This window comes from Ostrea edulis, chromosome 4 (genome assembly GCF_947568905.1).
Source record: "Ostrea edulis chromosome 4, xbOstEdul1.1, whole genome shotgun sequence".
Lineage (NCBI taxonomy): Eukaryota > Metazoa > Mollusca > Bivalvia > Ostreida > Ostreidae > Ostrea > Ostrea edulis.
In genome coordinates this window covers 58,115,613-58,138,995 of record NC_079167.1, presented here as the reverse complement: position 1 = coordinate 58,138,995, position 23,383 = coordinate 58,115,613, and the positions used below count along the sequence as shown (strand labels likewise).

Here is a 23,383-nt window from a genome sequence, read left to right as displayed (position 1 = left end):
ATGGAACGAGCCGGGATTGAACACACGACTCCCCGGTATACGAAGCGAACGCTCTACCACTGAGCTACGGCGACTGGTCTATAAAATAAGAAGGTCCTCACTTGTAATAGACCATCGTCGCAAACCACGATAGTTAGTAAAATGGGTAGTAAAAACCGGGTCGGGCCGGGTCAGATCACCTTCGTAATCCGAATTTTTTAGTTTTCTTCCTTGATATGTCATTGTTTCTTTTGAAACTTACGGAATATATTCTCAATGATACATTTAGTCTTCGCCACAAATTTTAGCACATAATATTACCTATAGGTAAGGAATTCAATGATTGTATGAAATCTGGTTGGTAAAATAGGTAATATTTTCTGTAAAATATGCATCTGTTGCTGAAAACCTAGCATTTTTTCAATTTACATAGAGTTGAATTTGAGACTTAATGCATTATTTGACCATTTAAATGCCGTTTATCTTAATTATCGGCGATTTTTCCAAACCCGGGCTAAAAGGAAACCGGATGCGGACGACTCGGGCCGGCGTTATTTATTCCGATTTAATTGCTAATGCTTTGATTAATTAACCAATAATAATGGTCCTAAAAAATATCACCGACTGATAAATTATGCCTACTTTATGAATATTTATGTCCCCTTTGTCCCAAAGATGCTTCATACCAAATTTGAAAGGAATTGGAATGATCATACTTATCAAGAAGTTAAAAATGTTCAATTGTTAACGCACGATGACAGACGACAAGCAATTGCAATGTCACCCGAGACCTAAAAATCGTATAAACTTTTTAAATCGTTTCTACGATTTCCTAAATCGTAGAAACGACTTTCTAAATCGTAGAGACGACTTTTTAAATCGTTTCTGTGATTTTCTAAATCGTAGAAACGACTTTCTAAATCGTAGAAACGACTTTTTAAATCGTTTCTACGATTTAATAAATAGTAGAAACGACTTTATAAATCGTAGAAACGACTTTTTACATCGTTTCTACCATTTAATAAATCGTAGAAACGATTATTTTAATTTTTTCAGCTAGGTTAAATTGGCACGAATACGCCGTCGTAAGTGATAGTTAGGTTAAAATTTAAATTAAAAAGATGGTTCTTATGAGGATACCTCCAAGTGGTAAGAACTGTGCAATGTCACGTTTCATGAGATCGTGCACGTGATAGCTAACATCCTCATTTTATTCGGAATTTTAATATCTGGCCCGGGTTACCGTATCCGGTTTCCTTTTGGCCCGGGTTTTAATATCGTGAATATTAAATATATAAGACTCGCATAACAAGTGCTACAACATTTTGGTGATAAATTATCATAATATTTATCTAAATCATGTGTAGTTTCATTGTTGTGTCACATAGTTCAATCGTAATCGCAGAAAAATGTGTATTTTTCCTCGCTACCCATTTTACCAACCTGAAACAAACAAACGTTGATATTTTCACAGTGAAGCAAAATTTTGCCGTAATTTTTGTAGCGAATATCCAATGTATCATCCAGATTATGATTAAGAAGTTTCACACCAAACGAAAATAAAATAACGAAGAAAACTAAAAAAAATTCGGATTACGAAGGTAATCTGACCGGGCTCGGCCCGGTTTTTACTACCCATTTTACCAACTATCGCAAACCACGGGTTATTATTTTATTCTATTTCGTTTTGTGAAATAGAATGAAACAATAACCCTTGGTTTGCAACGATGTTAATGGACGGAATTCATATATTAATTTTCAAACAAAGGGACAAAACTCCTCCAAGAGAAGTCGAAATAGATCAAAATTGCAACAGAATCAAAAGTGACACATGAAGAAGCTACATTGTACATAGATATGTAACAGAGAAATGAAGATAGAAACAGAACACCCCGAACGGACGGACGTACAGACGTCGCTTTGCAGTATCGTTGAAAAGGATTGAAGTATTTGTCCTGTTGATGACTGTAATAGACAGGCATTAGAAATTCATATACAAAGCTGTTACGATTAGATGGCGTGCTATGGACATGAACCAAGGTCATTTTTACGTTATTAAGAGGTTAAAATGTCAGAAATATTTTTTGCAGGCCCTAACTGCAAGAGATTTTAAGCTTACATTTGCAATAAAGGTTAACCGTTAGAAAGTACTATAGAATGTCATTTCGCAGAATTTGAGTTCACTAGAAAACACCTAAATAAAGTTAGCTGTTTTGAATCCGTTACCGCTTCTCGTGTTTGAGAGGCGGTAGCGGATTCAAAACGGCTAATTTTAATTAGTAAGCAGTAGCGGATTCACAATGGCTAATTCTAATAAGTAAGCAGTAACGGATTCAAAACAGCTAAGTTTATAGTAAGCAGTAGCGGATTCACAATGGCTAATTCTAATAAGTAAGCAGTAGCGGATTCAAAACGGCTAATTTTAATTAGTAAGCAGTAGCGGATTCGAAACAGCTAATTTTAATTAGTAAGCAGTAGCGGATTCGAAACAGCTAATTTTAATAAGATTGTTGGAAAAAATATTTGCCCCGATCATGATTGTGGAGAAACAGGACTTATTAAACACCTTTATTCAGCTGAGGACATCCATTACTCGGGCATTCTAATTCAAGTTCTAATTCACTATGATATTTAGATGCCTGAATTAATTGTCCACGTATGTATTCTGGGATTTTCGTTTGACTTTGGTCCGTGGACCTGAATACAAGTTCATGACACATTTTCTGGTCATAAAATAGATGTATAATGAAGCCTTGGTCTCACATTTATGGTATTATTAACCTTTGTGCCTAGTGACTTTGAAATTGGTCATATGATCCTGGGACACACTGATTTAAAATCATGCCAAATAAGATCCTCTACTACATGTACGTATCCATATCAAATCGAGTTGTGACCCGGCAGAAATATATTTCTAAAAAACCTTATAGCAGTCACCTGAGAATCACATGCAAAAACCGTGCAGCTATATCGGAAGTGTTGCATTGGCATGTTGATAGTACAATCAGTACACCTACTCTAAAATGTGATTATCTTATTCAAATAGAAAATATCACCTCTTTTAATAAACGATAATATCACCTTTTCATATACATGTAGGTGATCATCAATTTAAACTGAATAAATGATATTACTTATTCGTTTCAAGTGGGTGATATAACCTATTTGATTAGGTGATATAACCTATTTGATTAGGTCATATCATCTATTCAAAGAGGCAATACATGTTTCACCTATATAAATTTATATACAAAATGTACCCAGAATTGGTGCTCATTAATCTTAACCATAAAGACGCTTCATCTACACGATAATTATTAGGTTAGTCAGAGAAGTGATACGAGAACAGTTTTTAGTTTTAATAATGAATAATTTCCATATTTTATTTATGTATCCAAAATAATTGTTGTACATTGTTTGTAGTGTGGACTACGTTCTACAGTATTTTATTTCTTGTGACAGAAAATGTTGCTTCAACACTAAGAAGGTAAATGATGTTTAAAGTCTGATCTTTTGCTCCGGCGGCTGCCATCTTTCTGTTCCAGAAAGGAGGGGCATTCATTGTGATTCAATTCAATTATTCTCATATTGCACTAAACAACATATAGAGAAGATATACATTTACACACAATGTTAAACAAAGAATTCAGTTGATGCAATGCACTCAAGAGTGTAAAGTTTATATTGTTTTAATCTGGAAGGGTAACTCTTGTGAATTATATTGATAAATCTGGAACGATCATTTATAATAGATACATTTTTACATGAAAACAAATTAAAAGTCTCTTTGTATATTTAGAAGGTAAATACAAATTTTCTACTATCACTTAAAGGGACTGATTCACGATTTTCCCAAAAATTTTGTTTTTCACTTTTAATGATCAAACCTTACTGTCTAATGTGTTTAAAATATTTCGCATAAAAATTAAGGTTATACATTATCACAGAAGCTCATTTTAGAGAGTGTATTATTTGTTTTGTAAATGTTAACATTAAATGAGTTATATTTTTAATGTTTAACATCAAAAATGAATTTTTTTTTTTTTTTTTTAAATTGTGAACCAGTCCCTTTAAAGCTGAACAAGTCATGATATAATGAAATGTAGAAAGAAATTCAAATAGGCGATACCACTTATTCAAATAGGTAATATCAACAATCATTTTTATCTTATATGGTATTTTTTGCCCTTTCCGCCGCCCACAGGACACAATGCGGCGGAGTAACCACAGGCACTCGACGTTTTGAATATATTTTAAATATATATAATAAAAATAAAAAATGTCCTCCTGTAAAAAAATTATTCATGCAGTGAATAGTTTGTTTACAACAAGACAAAGGACTGACATCTCACTGTATCAAACAATGGGCTGTATCGTACTGTTATCTGACGCTGGCGATGGTTAGGTCAATACAGCAAGGAGAGACAGGTGAAATAAAAAAAAAAAAAAAGCAAAACATTTAAAGTGGACACCACATGATGGAAAGGGAGATCAAATGAGACTTGCAGAAATGAAATGGATGGGAAAACCTAGGGGCAAATATCGACTAACAAAGACGGACACGTACAATGGTGTCAGTGCAGCAAGGGCATGCAGAGGATAAGAAAGTTATATATTTAAAAATTCACAATTTTGTTAGTGGCTTGAACCTTCTTTCCTTATCACTGATGTATATTCAGTTGGGTTGTTTGATATTTGATATTCTAGGGTTCAGTTACCATGAAATTCACAATTATTGTTATCCTTCCTCCTCAAATACTAAGCCCCGTCTTAAATAGTTCAGGATATATTGAATTGGTAAGATTTTTTTAAAATAGGGCAAACTTCAAGGTCAGGGTCACAAGGTCAAAGATCATGATATCAAATGAAAAGTCTTGCCATAAGAAATACATAAACAAGATATGAAAGTTCTGTCATAAATAGTTCAGGATGTATTGTATAGGTCAGATTTTTATTTATTGAAAATAGGTCAAACTTCCAGGTCAAGGTCAATCATCATTGCATCACATGAAAAGTATTTCTGTAAAAAATGTATACACAAAACATGAAAGCCGTAGCTTAAATTGTTTACGAGATATTTTCAAAGATTTTCCCTATATATCAGCATATAACACTTTGACCCTTCCTATTGTGACTCCAACTTAGCCATGGGAACCATGAATTGCATTAACTTGGATCTACTCTATGTCAGGAAGCTTTCATGTCAATTTGAACTTTTCTGACCCGATGGTTTTTTAAGAAGATATCTAAAGATTTTCCGATATACTCACATGTAAAACTCTACCCCCGGGGGCCATGATTTGACCAAACTTGAATCTGCACTATGTCAGGAAGCTTTCATGTAAAATTAAACTTTCTTGGCCCTGTGGTTCTTGAGAAGATATTTAAATGACCCCACCCTATTTTACATTTTCGTGATTATCTCCTCTTGAGGAAGGGCGTAGCCCATCATTTGAACAAACTTGAAAGCCCTTCACCCAAGGGTACTTTTTGCCAAGTTGGTTAAAATTGGCCCAGTGGTTCTGGAGAAGTCGAAAATGTGAAAAGTTTACAGACAGACGGACGGACGGACGACGGGTGATCAGAAGAGATCACTTGAGCTTTCAGCTCAGGTGAGCTAAAAAGGATATGTTTAAAGCTGAGATTACATTAATTTCAACATAAAAGTTATAAGACATCTTATAAAGTTTATGAGAAATCTTATAAAAATTCATTGATGAGATATCTTATAAAATATATAAGATATCTTATATGTTTTATAAGATATCTTATAAAGATAGATTCATAAGATATCTCATAAATTTTATAAGATATCTTTTTAATATATAAGATATCGTATAAATTTTATATAAGATATCTTATATAGTTTATAAGATATCTTATATAGTTTATAAATATCTTATATATTTTATGAGACATCTTATAAACTGTAAATTATGAGATATCTTATAAGATTTATTAGATATCTTATTTAGAATAAAAGATTTCTCATAAATCAAATAAGATATCTTTGTAGAGGAATAAATATAGATATGGCGTGCCATAATAAACAGTGTCTACCGTGTTGAAAAGCAGATCTAGTAGATTTGTTTGACATAGTAAATAAAAAATAGCATGTATGTATATGATGTTTGTATCTTTCATTCATACATGTGCACACCAAAAGCTGAAAATGTCTGCATCTTCACAATTCTGGCGCATTCCGTTTTAGGGAGCATTCCGTGTGCATTTAAGAATGATTTTTAAAAACCAAGAGAGATATTTTTTTCAGTTATAATGAGATATCTCTCTTGAACTCGGAAAGAGACATCTTTTTTTTTTAAAGAGACATCTTTCATTCAAAATCTTATAAAGATATATCTTAAAATGAAAGATATATCTCTTTAACTTAAAGTGATATCTCTTTATCTCTAAGTGAAAGAGATATCTCTCAAACTAGAAGAGATATCTCTCTAATTTAAAGAGATATATATTAAGGTTAAGAAATATCTCTCAACTTTGAAAGATATTATATTAAAATTATGAAAAGAAAAGAAAAATTTATCAATTTATTGATAGAAAAACAATTCAGCTGTAAGTGGTAGAGTGGGTCTTTAACAAATTTCTTATAAAAGATCGATGGAGGATGAGATCAAACGTTCGTTTTAAAGTACTTGGACTTTTTCATGTCTTTACCGGATATTTCACCTGCTATACACACACAGTGTTGACGATGGAGATTCTGAAGCTGTATTTTGGTCCTGCAATATCCAACAGTTAAACACATAACGAGCCCCGCCAGTCCAATACACGCAGCGATTAAGGCCCAGTGATCTGGGCCAGTCACAACGTAAGTCTTTTGCACTGGACTTGGTTTGACGTCACTAGACACTAGGTTCCCAGAATACGAAGGGATTTTGTTGTTCCAAAAGTCCAGTTTTTGGGCTTTGTAGTTTGTAGACGTCTCTACGAAAGGTCGGTTAATTCCCAGATATATTTTTGTGTACACAGGATTGTCAATACTGTACCGACTCATATGGAATTGTCTACGAGGGACCAATGATGGTAATCTGAAATTGACAGCAGTGCGTTTGAAATGAAGTATACTACCATTCACTTATCCAAGCAAATGCGATGTTAGTTTTGTTACAAGTACACTCAGAGCGTCCGTACACTAGTAACTTTAGAGATGCAACTACTATGAAATATACATATGTATATTACAATATCATTCATATTAGAATCCATTTTACATTCTATAATCACAAAGAATGAAAAGGACATTCCATAACCCATTTACCCATTATATATGAAGTTTGACCACATATGTATGAGAAGTGTGCACATTTTCTTATCGTTGTCGTCATATCTGAAGTTTGAGTGACCAGCCATAGGGGATCCTGAAAGATAGAAGATCTCAGAACCGTGTGGGACTCCTGAAAAAAGAAGAAGATTTTATTTCTTAGTTGAACCTGAAAAGTATAAAACTGAATGCTTACAACTAGATGCTCCATTAAGACAGTTATATCTTGCTCCTAAACGTACTGACAGTTTATTCAAAGCTATGAAAATCCATCTACGACAGCCAACTGCCGCTGTCTACTACCGCTGCCTACTGAATTCCCTGTGCCTGTGAAAGACGGCAAAGATCCAACGAATGGATGGGGGCAGTAAGAGGGGGGGGGGGGTGGGGAGTACTAGTAGTTCAAGATCTTGTTGTACTGGGTTATAATATGCGGATTTAAGCATATCCTGGTTCGTCGGAGATATGACAAAATTCAAAAATTCATTGGAGACTATTCAAACCATAAATTTCATGCTTGAAGATACGCGAGAGTATGAACTGTGATGCCTCACGTCGGTATACGTCATGAAGCGCATTAGCTAGTTAACGCGCTTTATGAAGTATGATTAGGTGTGTCTAAACATGTGCAAAAGGGCTGTCCACATAGGTACCGAAAAGTGCCGAATTCGTACGAATGCTTGTCAATGGAACTCCTCCTATAGTGAATGGTTGTGCTTGGTCTGTAGATATGCAATAATGTTTCTGATGCTGCAATTGCCCTTCATTTTCCGAAAGAGGGACAAGTTAAATTTGTAAAGGTAAGTTCAATCCCAAGTGACTATGTGATCTGGAAAAATGTAACAAGAAGTATACCTGTAAGGATGCATTCACCTCAGGTCTGCAGTATTACCCAAAATAACTCACCTCAGGTCTGCAGTATTACCCAAAATAACCCACCTCGGGTCTGCAGTATTACCCAAAATAACCCACCTCGGGTCTGCAGTATTACCCAAAATAACCCACCTCAAGTCTGCTGTACTACCTATTATAAATCGCCTCAGATCTGCAGCATTATTCAATTAAACTTGCCTCAGTTCTGCAATATCACCCAATATAGCTCGCTTCAGGTCTATGGTATTTTAAAAAATAACTTGCCTCAAGTCTGTAGTCATACTCAAATATAACTTGCCTCAGCTCTGCACAGTTCACCCAATGTAACTCGCCTCAGATCTCTCTGATCTGCAGTGTTACTCAATGTACATTGTAACTCAACTCTGGCCTGCTTTATTATCCAATGTAACTCGCCTCATATCTCTCTGATCTGCAGTGTTACTCAATGTATTATCCAATGTAACTCACCTCAGATCTATATAATATTACCCATGTAGTATATAGGAGAGAGAAAATTTGTGGCTGGACCGGGAATCGAACCCGGGTGCTCTAACCACTGAACTACCCAGGCCGATATCCACGGTCCATATAGCCCTAACTACTACATTCTTCCCTCCTTAATTTGTCTTCGCCCTCGAAGACACACACAACCCAGATTTTTATCGCCCCTGGCAGGATAACCTGCAGAGGGTGGTTAATGGCATCAAATGTAGCATATAGGAAAGAGAGGAGTAAATCTTTGGCTGGACTGGGAATCGAACCCGGGGCCCCTGCATTACTAGTCAGGTGCTTTAACCACTGAGCTACCCAGGCCGATATCCACGGTCCATATAGCCCTAACTACTACACCCATGGCTTCCCTGGTCTGTGATATTACCCAATATAAATCGCCTCGTCTGTAATATTTCTCAATATAAATCGCCTCACGTCTACACATTAACTAGTATCATCGCTTCAGATCTGTGGTATTTTTAAATGTGACTTGCCTCAGCTTGCAACCCCAAGTACAAGACCAACGAATGTTTATTGCAGAATACTGCATTTATCAGTCAATTGAATACAATGCCAGTAAGTATAATAAGATTATTTACCTTTCCATTGGGCTAAAATAGATTCATACTCGTAGTTGTAAATGTAAACAGGTGTATTGCGTAATGACATTATTTGGGCGAGTTTGTGAGTAGGCGCTGTGATGTAATAGTCCCCGACAATCTGAAACAGAAACGTGTTCAGAGTGGTATTCACTAGGAGGAACTGTGAACTATTAATTTTTAGGTGTTGTTGATATAAATTGTTATTTAGAATATGATATACCATAGTACCATTCATTTTCCGAATCGACTTGTTAAAGCAAATTATTTTTCAGCACGTTTCATATCAAATTATATTTGTATTAAGCAACTGTATATAAACACCTTTTGCGGTTTGTAAACTTACATCTGAAAATATGTCTTGTACCAAATGTTCCTTGTTTTGAAACGGCCACGACGCATATTGATCTAAAACCATATCTGGAAGAAAGAATGGTAGATATTTGGAGACATCAAAGGGCGTATACTTCTTCGTTGTTGTTGGTTTTTTTTTATTATTTAGAATGTACTGTTTTCACAAAATCCAAAACTTACAAAACAAAAAATCTTGATCGAATAAAGTACATATAACGACAACTGAACTCCTATAAGGAATACCGGTACAAAATAAAGGGTTGGGCAAAAACGGACCCCTGGACACACCAGAGGTGGGACCAGGTGCCCAAGAGAAGCAAGCATCCCCTGACGACCGGTCACACCCGCCGTGAGCCCTTTGTCTTGATCAGGTAAACGGAGTAATCCATAGTCAAGATCAGTGTGTCAAGAACACACGTACGTCACACAGCATTTGACCCAATGATAGGTTGTATTGGCAATTGGTAATTGGAACTGGTTACAAACTTTAATTTGACCGTATGTTAATATAAAAGTTGCCAACACAAAAACGAAAATAGTAAACAGCTGTTGATTTCGAATCTGTTACGATTTGAGCATATATCAAAACCAATTCCTGTGTTGATTGTTACAATAGTGATATTTTTCTTCTTTCAGAGGTCATTAGCTTACCTACAATATTGGATAAGTTTGGCAAATCTCCTCGGAAACAATACATCAGAGTGATCAATTGCTTTATTCCATCCTCTTTTCCACCAAATAATTCAACGAGGGGCATCGCTGAAGTACAAAATGATATGAAATGATTAATCAACATTTGTACGGACATATATTTGTATCAATTCCATTTTCCTCCTTGCTTAGTTTATTTTGATGTGTTCTCTTTTTTGCGCGGATGGAACTGAAAATTACCAGCAGAAAGACCCTCGTCCTTTGTAGCACCTGTCATGACACTGTCCACTCGGAAGTCCCCGTTAAGCATCAATCTCTCCGGTGTATCCGGAAGAACGTATCCATCCACGACTGGACGGAATTGTGGAGTTAGTGACGGGGACGTCTGAAAGTAAAGAGATCCCCTTGCAACAAGTGTTGAACAATCAATCTTTATCTACATCAACTTTATTGCAAAGGGATAGTTAGCTATTTTTACATACACATGTACATTGATTTTGTTTTTCTCACTGAATTCTAAAGAGGGTATCCAGGCTTTATCTGACCGCCCGGTGACTACTCAATTGTTGGGAAATTTACATTTTTTAAATAATAATGGCGGACGTAAACACTTCGTCTGCTACAGAAAATGTAGACGAAGGCTCACTTCTAGAAATACATATCATGGAATTAGAGAATGACTACGGAGTTTTGTCCCACTGTGGTTCCAGGCCTATATAAATCTGATTCAACACTTTCGATATAGAAAAATATGTAATAAGAATTAAGTATGGGAAATATGCCCGCCTTCGGTCTTTCCACGAAGACTGCAGGCGGGAAAAATTTCGGTATGTTCAGTAAAGGTAGATCTAGAACTGAAACACGTGTCACCTGTGATGTCGTCATCAATAATAGTGTATGGTGAAATCATATAAATTCACGGGAGCCAATTTTCATGGTTTACAGATTCGTTTGGATCTAGTTTCTGTGTATGAAACACTATATAAATTGTTCATGTCGTGGTTTTAAATTCTTGGGATACAGGTACCTACGAAATCTTCAAAAATTATGTGCATTGCATTTTTCTTCTAGATTTACGTTTAAGGTTTAGAATAGAGAATGTTTACATGATAAAAGTAGTTATGTGGTTTTTAAAAAACAAATTCCTTGTTTTTTCAAATGCATTCTATGTGGAACTTAAAACCCTATTGTGGTCCCGCCCTGGCCCCCAAACGATTTATGAGAAGACTTCCATTTAGACGACTGGTGTCCTTGTTGTCTTTGCGGTTCTTGGTATTCTTATCTCTTTTGGGGTCCTGCCCTTCCCTCTTCAGGGGTCACGGTTTGAACACATCTATACATCACCTACTGATGCTTGCATATTAACTGGAATAATATTGTATTTTTGTGATTCTCGAGCAGATGATTTGTTTTCATTCTAGTTATGTATTTTTGTAAAGCTTTCAACTCCTACCGTGTCCCAGCCTGACCACAGGGATCATGGTTTGAATAAACTAAAGTCTTTACCATATATATAAGGGAGCTTTTATGGGTTTTTAAACTATTTCAGTGACAGCGATATCTGAAAAGATGTTTTTTAAACACCACGTCCTATTTTCATTGGAAGGGGGCTATGTAATTCATCTGAATTATAGTTATCCAAGAAGGTTTGGCTGAAATTGATGCAGATGTTCTAGAGAAGAATATGGAAATGTGAAGAAGAAAAGTTACGGAAGACAGGCAGAAGAACGGAGAGACATACGACGGATTGAGTGATCCCCATTGTTGCTATGATCTACAGAAGACACAGAAAGTAACCAAGAGCCCACGCTCTTGTCACCAAGAGCAACATTGGAATCAACTAGATCTGCCATGTCCAAAGTAAATCATACACGACTTGAATGAAAATTTATACAGTTGCAATAACGCGATGCATGTAGCATCCGTAGTATCAAGACTGTAATGATATAGCAATGTTAGGATAATGCTGACGGGCTCCTGATGTTGTTGTTGAATTTACAAACTAGATACACGTGCTCGCTCCATAAATTGGACGAATGGGTGGGTAGAGCGGCCCCTGCAGCTTAGAAAATACCCGCCGCTGCAGCATAGGCAAGCAAGGGTGTAGCTAGGAGAGGGGGGTTGATGTATACTTCTTACAGAGGCAGGGGATCTGGAGGCCGCTTTAAGGCCCCAATGAGTTCATGATGAAGCTCTAGTGTGGGTCGGTGGGGGGGGGGGGGGGGGGTCCCCCAGAAGCTGGGAGAATTTAGGCATCCTGACATGGAATTTTGCACCTTTTGAAAGACAGAATTCAATTACGCTAAATTGTATCCTATTAATAGAATTGTATTAAAAATCGCAAACTTGAGGAAAATCCATGCATTTTTTGTTTAATTTCCTTCATATTTCTGACGAACAATCGGAAGAGGAAGGACAAATACCGTTCTCTACCTGTAATGACTTTATTCAAGTTACTGGAAATATTCCCCTTTATATAGCCCCTGGGAGTACGAGCGTACACCTAAATACGACCCTGCCATCTAGTTTTTGATTTAATCCTGATTCAACGATTAAATTTGTGAGTACAATGAAATTGTTTGACCATGCATTTTAAATAATACTAAACTAATAATGTGATAAAAACAAAACAAATACGTATACATCTATATGTTTTCTTCAAAATTAGATGTGATACTTGGTTCTGATATTAGATGATAAACACCAACATTCAAAACGAACAAGGTTGCCACTTGAAGATCTGTCAGTAATCTGAAATAATTTAATGTCAATGGCTGCGAGAATATTCTGATATCATATTATATTGTGAAGACTTACCACATATTTAAATGAAATATGTTTGTGCATGACGTCAGTGGGTATTTTCTGTAGGCATTCTTTGATGAGGCGAGAACTGTTCCGAAGGCATCCAATAGAGGAAACGAAGATCTTGAAGTGGATGTCTGGAGACATGACTTTGTCAGAGTAACTCCAGTGGGCCAGTGGAGACCCACTCTGTATTATAACCCTCCGGAACAAACCTCAAAAACAAAATGCGTTAGCAAATTCAAATATGTGTGAGAGTAAGTCCTCACATTACAGTAAATTTATTCCATAGTGTTTAACGTCCATTTCGAGAATTTTTCACTCATCTGGAGACGTCACCATTGCCAGTGAAGGCCTGCAAAATTTAGGTTTATGCTCGGAGCTTACGGCCTATGAGCAGGAACGGATCTTTATCGTGCCACACCTGCTGTGACACAGGGCGCCGGTTTTTGCGGCCTCATTCGAAGGATCGCCCCATTTAGTCACCTCTTACGACTAGCAAGGGGTAATGAGGACCTATTCTAACCCGGATTATTATTACAGTTAATGGGCGGACGTGTATACTGTATAGCAAATCAAAAACTTTGGTATTAGTCAAGCGACAAATGCCGATGTAAACTTTGAATTCTCTTTAAGTTTTCCGTCAGAGGTTTGTATAAGTTCTGTACCTACGCAGTTTTGTATGCAAGGGATACACACCACGTGACAACTTGTTTGCTACTGTGTTCAATTTTTCGACGTTTAATTGTTGTGTTTTATACATAACCAAGAACAATAACAATTAGTTTAACGTATGTTGGAATATCTGGGCGCTTTGCAGACTTTTTAGTATTCTCTGGGACATTGCAAAATATTGTAATGCTAAAACCGTTGAATGAAATTCACTGATATCATTCAAAATCATTCTAAAAATCTTGGGGAAAATGACAAAAAAATGTGTATTCTTATCTTTTGAGAGCGTTGACAAATGCAGAAGTTTTTAAATTGTTTCATTACTAGTACTTCGTTTCAACATTGAGACACTTTTAAGAACTAACAAGCTTATAAAGACTCGCCCGTCTGTTGTTGTATCTTGTTAGGATAAATAATGGAGAAAAATTGAAAAATGCCAACCGTTTTAATGGAAAAAGTGCAACTCTGAGTTTTACATAAGGTTTGTGTAAATTTAGGGTAATTTTGTGTTTTTGATGTCGCTAATTCCTGGAATCATTAAAGTGAAAGGTGAAGATAACGAACAGTGATCAATCTCATAACTCCTATAAGGAATACAAAATAGAGAGTTGGGCAAACACGGACCTCTGGATATACCAAAGGTGGAACCAGATGCCTGGGAGGAGTAAACATCCCCAGTCGACCGGTCACACTTGCTGTGAGCCCTATATCTTCATCAGATACACGGAGTAATCCATAGTCAAAATCAGTGTGCCAAGAACGGCCTAACAATCGGTATCAAACACGCCAGACAGCATTTGACCCAAAGATAGGTTGTATTGGCAAACTAGATCGTTATAACGACCATAGAATTTTTGAAATGCTGACTTTAAACGAGACTGTTGAAACCCCTGTAACATCAACTTGTTTGTCAGTAGCCTGCCTCTATTCATAAACTGATAATACATAAAACAAACCCTTGTGTATCGAATCAGCTGATCGACATAAACACCATATGCAGGTGATAATGGAATACTGCAACGTAAATGTGGGAAGTTGGCGATGGAGAAGCTGAAATCATCCCGTTTGTCATAAAGTCGAGTTAGTTTGCCGTTAATATTTATTATTGATCAGGTAAACGATATTTGATGATTTAAAGAGACCACGGAGGAAAACAATAAGTTGCAATGGAAAACTTAGAGAATGACCTGATGATCTTAGGCTACACAAACGTGATGATTGACCAAAAAATTGAGTCCTTTATTTTAGCATAGCAGTATAGATTTAAGTCGATAGAAATGCTTGAAAACCAAAACAACTTTTTTGAGGACCCAAACTGAATGGCATTGAAATTTAGATATTCAATATGACTCAGCTTCCTTTCCATGAATTTAAATCCTCAGGAAATGGACCTTATCAACGAGCACCAAAATACCACAAAAGAAGCTAGAAATAGAATAGAAATGGTTATTTTGTCCGAGAACTAAGATATCGTTGAAAGTGAGAATGCGGTTTTTTTTCACATTTTGGTCCCATGTCTACGGCTCTTAGGGGACATGGACAGTGACTACAAAATTCCCAAAAGATATCGCATACTATTGTAATGATGGTTGATCATGCACACTTGCTTGTAGTTTCGAGAGGAAGTTGAAACGGACAGTAGTGATCGCAGTGGGTATCAGAAGGACTTTTATAAGTCACAAATATGATAATACCTATCAAAGTTGCACATTAAGATATTGGGAGTACCAGGGCATATCACCGTTTACCAGTATTACTGATATCCAACCATCCGCTTCTCTTTCACATCTGAATGTGCATGATTTATATCAAAGGAGCATCCGATTGCCATGAAATAGTGCAGATGCAATTGAATTAGCAATTTAGATATCGCGCATTAACCTGTAGCTATCAAATGATGCAACTTCCTAATTTAATATCTTAGATATGAAAGTTTTATCATCAACGCATTGTATAAATGATCATTACTACAGTCGTGTCTCGTTTATCTGAACATTTTGGTTCCTGCTGGAATCATTCGACCGTTACATCGCTATAGCTAATGGCTTTGTCAGCAATGCTTATCTATTTGTATCATGGTTTATTTCCCGAATGTCAATTGTAAGAGGATACAAAAATATTACACCATTACATTAACACATTCACGGTAAAAACTATACCGACAAATATGTATATGTTGCATATTGAAAACTGAAGAGTCTCTTCGAGCAGTTAAGACATTTTTGAAATCTCGGACTCTGATAAAGATTCTCTGAATGTAAGTATACATGTAGAATGTATTATATTCTATTTCTAGCCTCGGCTTTTCTAATCAAAACCACATTCATTACAGATACACATATCCCATGTGATCGTGTATTAAAGTGCTAACCTATTAATGTAAAAATAAATCTGGGAAGACATGCTACCTTCATTATTATGACAGCAGTCAAAATGTCGTAGATTTGGAAATCACAAAAACTAACAGTTGCTTACACATAAAATGTTGATAACGATTATTCATGACACATCAAAATCAGGTTTAACGGCTTTTTGCAAAAGCTGAGCACAGCAAGCGAAAATTGTCAGAAGAGATAGATACATTCTTTATCACTTTTTTTGATTATAGTAAACCCACCATTATATTAGGTCTATTAGAGCAATGACGTATTTCGTCATTCGAGAAAGCGATCGCTGCGTGAGGAATTGAAAGTTAAATCTTTTTTATTTTAGGCTGGCATATCTTTATGATAACCAATACATCTTATTTAGATTCTAGGATTACCATTTTACATCTAAGGATCTTATAATAGTTTCGGCAGCGATGATAACTCAGTGAATATACGTGGTAACTAAACCTGTCCGGGACTCACACCTCGGCTGTACTCACACCTCTGCTGTACTCGTAGGAATCTGACGTTTCTTTGTTCCAAAGTCTTGAAACGAACACAACACTTAGACTGTCCTTGTGACCTTGGACTTGAGCAAATGACCTTTGATCAAAGCCATGCTGCACATTTGGGTCATAAGCAATATATGTATGAATTTTTTGTTGATGATTTTTTCACTCAATTGAGAAATTACCAGATGTAAATGAAGTGCCACAAATTTCGACCTATTGCATGGGCTCGGGGCCGTACCAGTAAGGGTGGGTGTTTTTTTTATCGTGCCAAGAGAGTGATGGAATATGCAAACTGCCTTCTGTGATAAGAAAGTATGAGAAAACGAAATTCATTTCTTAAATTTATAACGTTATTCTGCTGATAATATGCAACGGTATGCAAATTTTTATGACTAATAAAGAAAATAATAATAAACGGTATTGCGCACTGGTCACATGTACTTTCCCCCTACCGGGACGCTCTGCTCCACGTGGTGAAACAGTAAATACGACAGCTATCATATTTCCTTCTTATACATAATATATTTGTTAACTATGGCAAAACAAACAAGAGGCCCATTGGTCACATCGCTCACCTGAGTTACATGTACCTTGGTCCTGCCATTGTGCAGCAGTTCTGATTTTTAAAAATATCAATCTTTATTCCAATGAAAAATATTGTGGCCCAAACCGAACTCCAAAGGATCACGACATAACTGAAAAATCAATATCACATAAAACGGATATGAAAGAGATGTTAGAAAACTTTAATGTGAATTTCAACTTTTCTGGTCCAGTGGTTCTTAAGAAGATTTTTAAATGTTGCATTTTATTTAATTAGCTCCCCTTTGAAATGGGCATGACCCTTCATTTGAAAAAATTGAATCCCCTTCACCCAAAGATGCTTTTTGTGAAGTTTGGTTGAAATTGGCCCAGTGGTTCTGGAGGAGTAGAAAATGTGAAAAATTTACAGACAGACCGACGATGGACAACGGATGATCAGAAAAGCTCGCTTGAGCTTTCAGCTTAGGTGAGCTAAAATTGAAGCTACCTTTGGTTTTTTCCTTAAAATTTCGAGTTAATCTTCAGGCGAACCCAAGAGTAAGAGAAATTGGCCCTTTTCAATGTTCTGAAATATTGCTACACTACAGAATTACAGAAAGTGTTGTTGAATCAGGTGTAAAGGATTAGTGCCATCATATGCCAAAATCGGTCCTGTAATCAAATTTAATCATTTCTTCTCCGACGAATGGTCACAGTTTACACTTTCTACAACACTTTAAATTTTGCTGCTATTTCAACTCATCTTTCTTCCATATCATTGTTTTATCTGCATTAACGTTCTAAGTAAATCAATGAAATAGGGGGGGGGGGTGCGTGCGTGTGTATGTATGTGTGTGTGTGTTATCATAAGAGATATGACGGTACTCAATGGCCATCATTAATTTTTGGTCATCTGTCATATTAGCTACAGAACTGTAGCTCTGAGAAAATATTGGGGCGGATCAGAGGTATGTCCCAATATTTTCTCAGAGAGCTACAGTTTTACAGCTACTGTCATATCCACTATGATGACAACAAAAACATACTTCATTTCAATTTAAATAATACCTTTCGTTAAAGGAGACATCATAAGAAATCCTACACTGCAACCTCCTGCACTATGACCCATCAACGTAACTTGGTCTGGGTCACCGTTAAAGACCTCAATATTTTTGTGGACCCACCATAAGGCAGCTATCATATCCATCATTCCATAATTCCCGGCGAGCTCTGGGTCCCCAGAAACTAAAAAACCTTTAAATGCAAAGCTGACATAATTATACTGAAATAATTCCAATGTTATTTATTACAATTGTTTTGATTGGACAAAAATAAAGCTAAATGAGAATTTACAAATCAATAAATTCAAAAACGCTATGTAAACATACGCGACACTGAAACCAAATAAAATAGTGCGGGGAAAGTATTTAAATTTTTTAAATTGATTAAATACAGGGAACGAATTGGAATTATAAGAATCAAACATTCTTTTTGAAGAATTTTTCGATGTGTAAAGTCTGGACATTTTACTCACAAACTTAACATAAAAGTGCTTCGCACTTTTATTCAGTTTGTGAGTAAAATGTCCAGATTTTACACATCGATAAATTCTTCAAAGAGAATGTTTAATCCTATAGCATTAACTTACGTGTAATTCAACCATGATACAGTAACGTCATCATGACGTCATCATAGTCAATCAGAAGTAGTATTTGGAAGAGAACAAAACCACGAACACATTACAAGACAACTTACCAAGTGGACCAAGTCTGTAGTTTAGTGTGACCACCACGATTCCAGCAGCTGAGAGAGTCGACCCCTCAAACATAGCACCCATTCCATTGAAATATGAGCCCCCATGTACGAAAAATAAAACGGGATATTTCTTATCCTTGTTAGAATTCTGGAAGAAATAAAAGAAAAAGTTTTTATCAATTCGATTCCAAACAACGGTTTATTGATTAAAATAATGATGAAACTTTATAAGAACTACTTGAATGATAACTTTGCATGTATGTAAAAGGCTCTGTCACACTGTCACGATTTTGAGATACCGTACGATAGCGTTCGAATTCAAAAATCGCAATAATTCGAGGTTTATCGTAGAGATGGTCGTTTGCTATCTTCCTACATCGCAGCAAGTCCACAAACGCGGCGATTGTTTTTAGCATGTGCAAAACAATCGTAGCCACAGTACGATTTTTAGCAATCGTAGACCATCGCGCGACACTCGCACTACACTCGTGCATATACGAGTATTCGTAGATAATCTTCGACATTCGTAAGACACTCGCTGAACTTCGCACGAATTGTGACACTGCGAATGTTAAGAATGCAGTGTTTTCGTTGTTCGATTGCATCCAACAGTGTTGTCCAAATCTGTAAGGTTAACATAATCTCTCCGGGCTCTAGGACCACATGATAATGAGTGTCCTCTTGATCAAGATTTCAGATTTTGGCGATCTGGAATTCACAATCTCAACAAATTGTGCAGAATAATTACTAGCACAGTTTCTGGTTCTTGGCGCATGGGACTTCAAAAAAAGACATTGCCCTCTGTTGGCTAGTATTCCAGAAGCATTTTCTACTACGCGTCTTGCTCTGCTAAGTCTATTGTTTAATACACGCTCTTTATTGGTTAAGTTCCTTTTTGAGAATAGTTTCACGAGCCATGTCCTGAAAGGGAAGGCATCATCACCAAAAATAAAATAGGGGATGTCTCTGTCATCACATGGAAGAGGGACAGCTTCTAGAAATCCAATATCTTCATCTTCAATTATATCTATTAGTTCCGAGTTGTAAATACAATAGCATCTGATGCAGAGCTGTTTGCACCTACGTCAACCCAAATAGATTTATAATCAGCATCAACAAGCCCCACAAGAATGAGGGAGTGAAACCCTTTGTAGTTGTAATAAAGTCAACCTCCATTTCGCGGGCATTTTATAGCAATATGCTTCCCATCCAAAGCACCAGGAACATGGCCAATATTCCATCCAACTCTGAACTTCTCAGCTATCTGTTGCCACCCATGTGTAGTTGTTAGACATGCAATTACTTCATCATCATATTCTGCTAATATACTTTCACAAACTTCTCGAACCAGCAAAGAAACTTTATTGTTCGGAACTCGAAATCCGTACATTAGACTTGTGTATGACTATCATGTTGCTAAATAACGAAGTGTTATGGCCAACTTTAACCCAGGTTCCAAAGCCTTTCGGAACCATGTGTCATTTTTTTTGTAATCTGGCATTTAGTCTGTCTACAAGCTCACGGAACAAATCTGGTTCCACTCTGAAGACGTTTTGAATGATAATTCGTCCTCAGTTTCAAGTTCTCTCACCAAACAATAAAAATATCCATACTGAGTGCGTCCGGAGATCTAAGGTCTTATCCAATACTTCTTCTTTGTCTTTTTGGATGTTCATTGTGTAATAATTGTCATTTTCTGCACCATTTTGTTCAAGTTCCCCCAAACATTGCAGCAATTGAAGCCTTCGCACTGTAGCTATTGCCATCATCAACCAACTTCGATGTGATATTATAGAATTTCAAACAAACCTATTTATATATATTCACATCATATATATTCGTATTAACTCGTATCAATTCGTAGGAATATCGTGTATGTATCGTGCAATTTCGTGGTCATTCGTAAGAGTATCGTATTGAATCGTCTTTTATCTTACACAGTCGTAGTAAGATCTCAACGCGTTCGTTACGTAATCGCTCCAATTCGTACAAGAATTTCGTTCTGTTATCGCACAAACATCGTATATTGTTGAACAGACATCGTAGTCGTATCGTTCTTGATTAAAAAATAGCACTGTCTGTAGAAAAATCGCAAGACAGGCCAGACAAATAATGGCGAGTTTTAACATTGAGCAATTCTTGGGAAATCGTAGTATAATTCGTGACAGGGCCTGTAATGCTATGGAATATACGTTTACATGAACTTTAAATTCTTATAAATATTTAAAAAAAAAATATGCATTGAATCTTCAAAATGTTATTTTCAATACAGTTTTCTACTTTGCTATTTCAATGCAGTGTCTAATGTAGTTGAGCTCTCTTCGTAAAGGAACACTACGATTGAATTCGTATGCCACACAATTTCTACTTGAAAGCATTATCAGGCGGTAAAATGCAAGACAAATGTCAAATAGCTATATCATCTTGATATTAACATTAGACAAATGTTGTTCCTTCCCGAACACGATAAGTTATCTAACAAATGGTTTATATACAAAATTTAATGTTCATTTCTTTTAAACAGTACGTTTACAGTAACTAAACAGTAAAAAGATTTTTTTAAAAACCTCATATTCCATCAATCCCCCTTAACTTTCCGTGTCGCCATAAAACAGTCAATTTTTTGACAATATCACGGCGCATCCGCAAGCAAAGGGAAGTTGTAGGCAGATGTGCGTTAACTAATAATGACCAACAGAGGAGTGCAGGATAATTTCTCTCAAGACAGAAACACGTGAATCGGAAGCAATGACAGACAGATATAACAGTCTGATCTGGCATCCTCAAAGGCCAAACCAAACGAAAATTTATTTAATGAAGATGACGTAGTTTGACGGAAATTGTAGAATAGTAATAATTGGACGATTACACAGTCATTGGATTTCTTAATTACAAATAGTGTTTTGGAAGGATAGCTAATCAATCACAAACGTCCATCCTAAAATTCTTATCAAATACATATGCAATGAAAAAAGCAAATTTGTCTCTCTATATACGTCAATTTTACAACTGTGTTGTCGGAAATAAATCAATATTGTTTCTATGTATATTATTTCTCAATCTATATTCATTTCCGTGAACTACTCTTGACGTAACATACATGTATACATGTTGCAAAAACACAAAGCAAATCTACGTCCTATTTTGGTCCTATCGCGTAGTTTTCTGTCAAAAACGGGATTTCAAGAACAGATTTAGTAGTCTAATTCTTTTAGACCAACATGGAAATATCTTGCACGTACATCTGTGATACTGAGGTTTCTTTGTTTATAAATATTGATAGCCTTATAGGTCTTGTAGAGCCTACGGTAAACTGAAATAGGAAGTTAGATTAAAACGAATTGACAAACATAATTCGAAAGTGATTTTTACAATATACTTCATATTGTTCAAAGGCAAGGCAAATATTTATAAAAGCAGTTTATGGAATTGAGGCAATGCATCTCGTAGACGCAAGATATATCTGTGATAGTGAAAGATTTTTAAATTTTTTTTTGAGAAATAGATAACGCTTGCTGATTTTCGGTAAAGCTACATGTACCTATAATCATTGATAAAAGAAACTAGAATAAAGAAACTCTAGTCTAGCTGAAATTGATCGTTGTCTCGACCGTTTTACATTGACGTTTTACGATAAAGGCTCCCCATTTCCGTCCTTCGTATTATGTTACATTGCTCCACGGAACAGAATGACATTCTAACAAATCGCCAGAAAAAAAAATCCAACACAAATTAAACAGGAATTAATCACGCTCTCCTGTCTCATCATTTTTACTTGATTGTTCATATACAACAGAAGATGAGCAACTTCCGAAAAGACATTGACATTAGAATATTGCATTACGACTTTCGGTGTCTCTCGCCGTTATTCACGTCTGTTTGATTGCTATCTTGGAGCTCTAAAAAAATCAAACAGTCCCCGTGTGTTTTCTTCAAGATGACGTTGTATTTATTTTACATTTAGAAAATGAGTTTAAAGGTAATTGGAGTCGAATTGATAAGGCAAAATTTGAACATTAGGCTGTAATTTTATCCTGATTTGTATTTACAAAGGAGTTAAATATCCTTCATCTCTGCGAGAGTTCATTCTACATCATTAAACTGACTGTCCTAAGTATTATCACCATTATGTAATATTGGAATTACACAGGACACTGTAGTTGCTCTTCACTAAGAGGCAACACATAGAACGATCGTAATTCATCAGACGAAGTACTTAATCGTAAAGTACATGATGTTTTACTACCGAATTTCAGTGAGCATGAGTGTGACAAAAGAACAGAGTGACAATAATTACACAAACTTATTAGAAAGTGCGTATATGATAATCACTAGTCGGTACATAAGAGAGAGAGAGAGAGAGAGAGAGAGAGAGAGAGAGAGAGAGAGAGAGAGAGAGAGAGATCCATTCACCTCCGACAAAATTGGACCTGATATATATTTGCCCTGAGATGTTTGTCTGTTTGTTTCTGCATTCTCGTTTAAAAAAAAAACTATAAACAGAGATAATGAAAGGAA

The 23,383-nt window shown here is 36.1% G+C and overlaps 1 protein-coding gene across 1 annotated transcript in view; it reads right to left on the bottom strand.

Moving 5' to 3' along the window:
- Positions 1–6,513: 6,513 nt before the first annotated feature.
- LOC125668163 (acetylcholinesterase-like) overlaps positions 6,514–23,383 on the bottom strand; it is a 28,715-nt gene continuing 11,845 nt past the window's right edge. The window contains exons 3-11 of the mRNA XM_048901977.2: positions 18,866–19,013; positions 18,179–18,364; positions 13,048–13,250; positions 10,471–10,615; positions 10,231–10,338; positions 9,572–9,645; positions 9,226–9,346; positions 7,259–7,394; positions 6,514–7,028 (exon numbers count right to left, since the gene is read on the bottom strand). Of these exons, the coding sequence (XP_048757934.2) occupies positions 6,611–7,028; positions 7,259–7,394; positions 9,226–9,346; positions 9,572–9,645; positions 10,231–10,338; positions 10,471–10,615; positions 13,048–13,250; positions 18,179–18,364; positions 18,866–19,013 (1,539 nt within the window). The 3' untranslated portion in view covers positions 6,514–6,610. The remainder of the gene's footprint in view (positions 7,029–7,258; positions 7,395–9,225; positions 9,347–9,571; positions 9,646–10,230; positions 10,339–10,470; positions 10,616–13,047; positions 13,251–18,178; positions 18,365–18,865; positions 19,014–23,383) is intronic.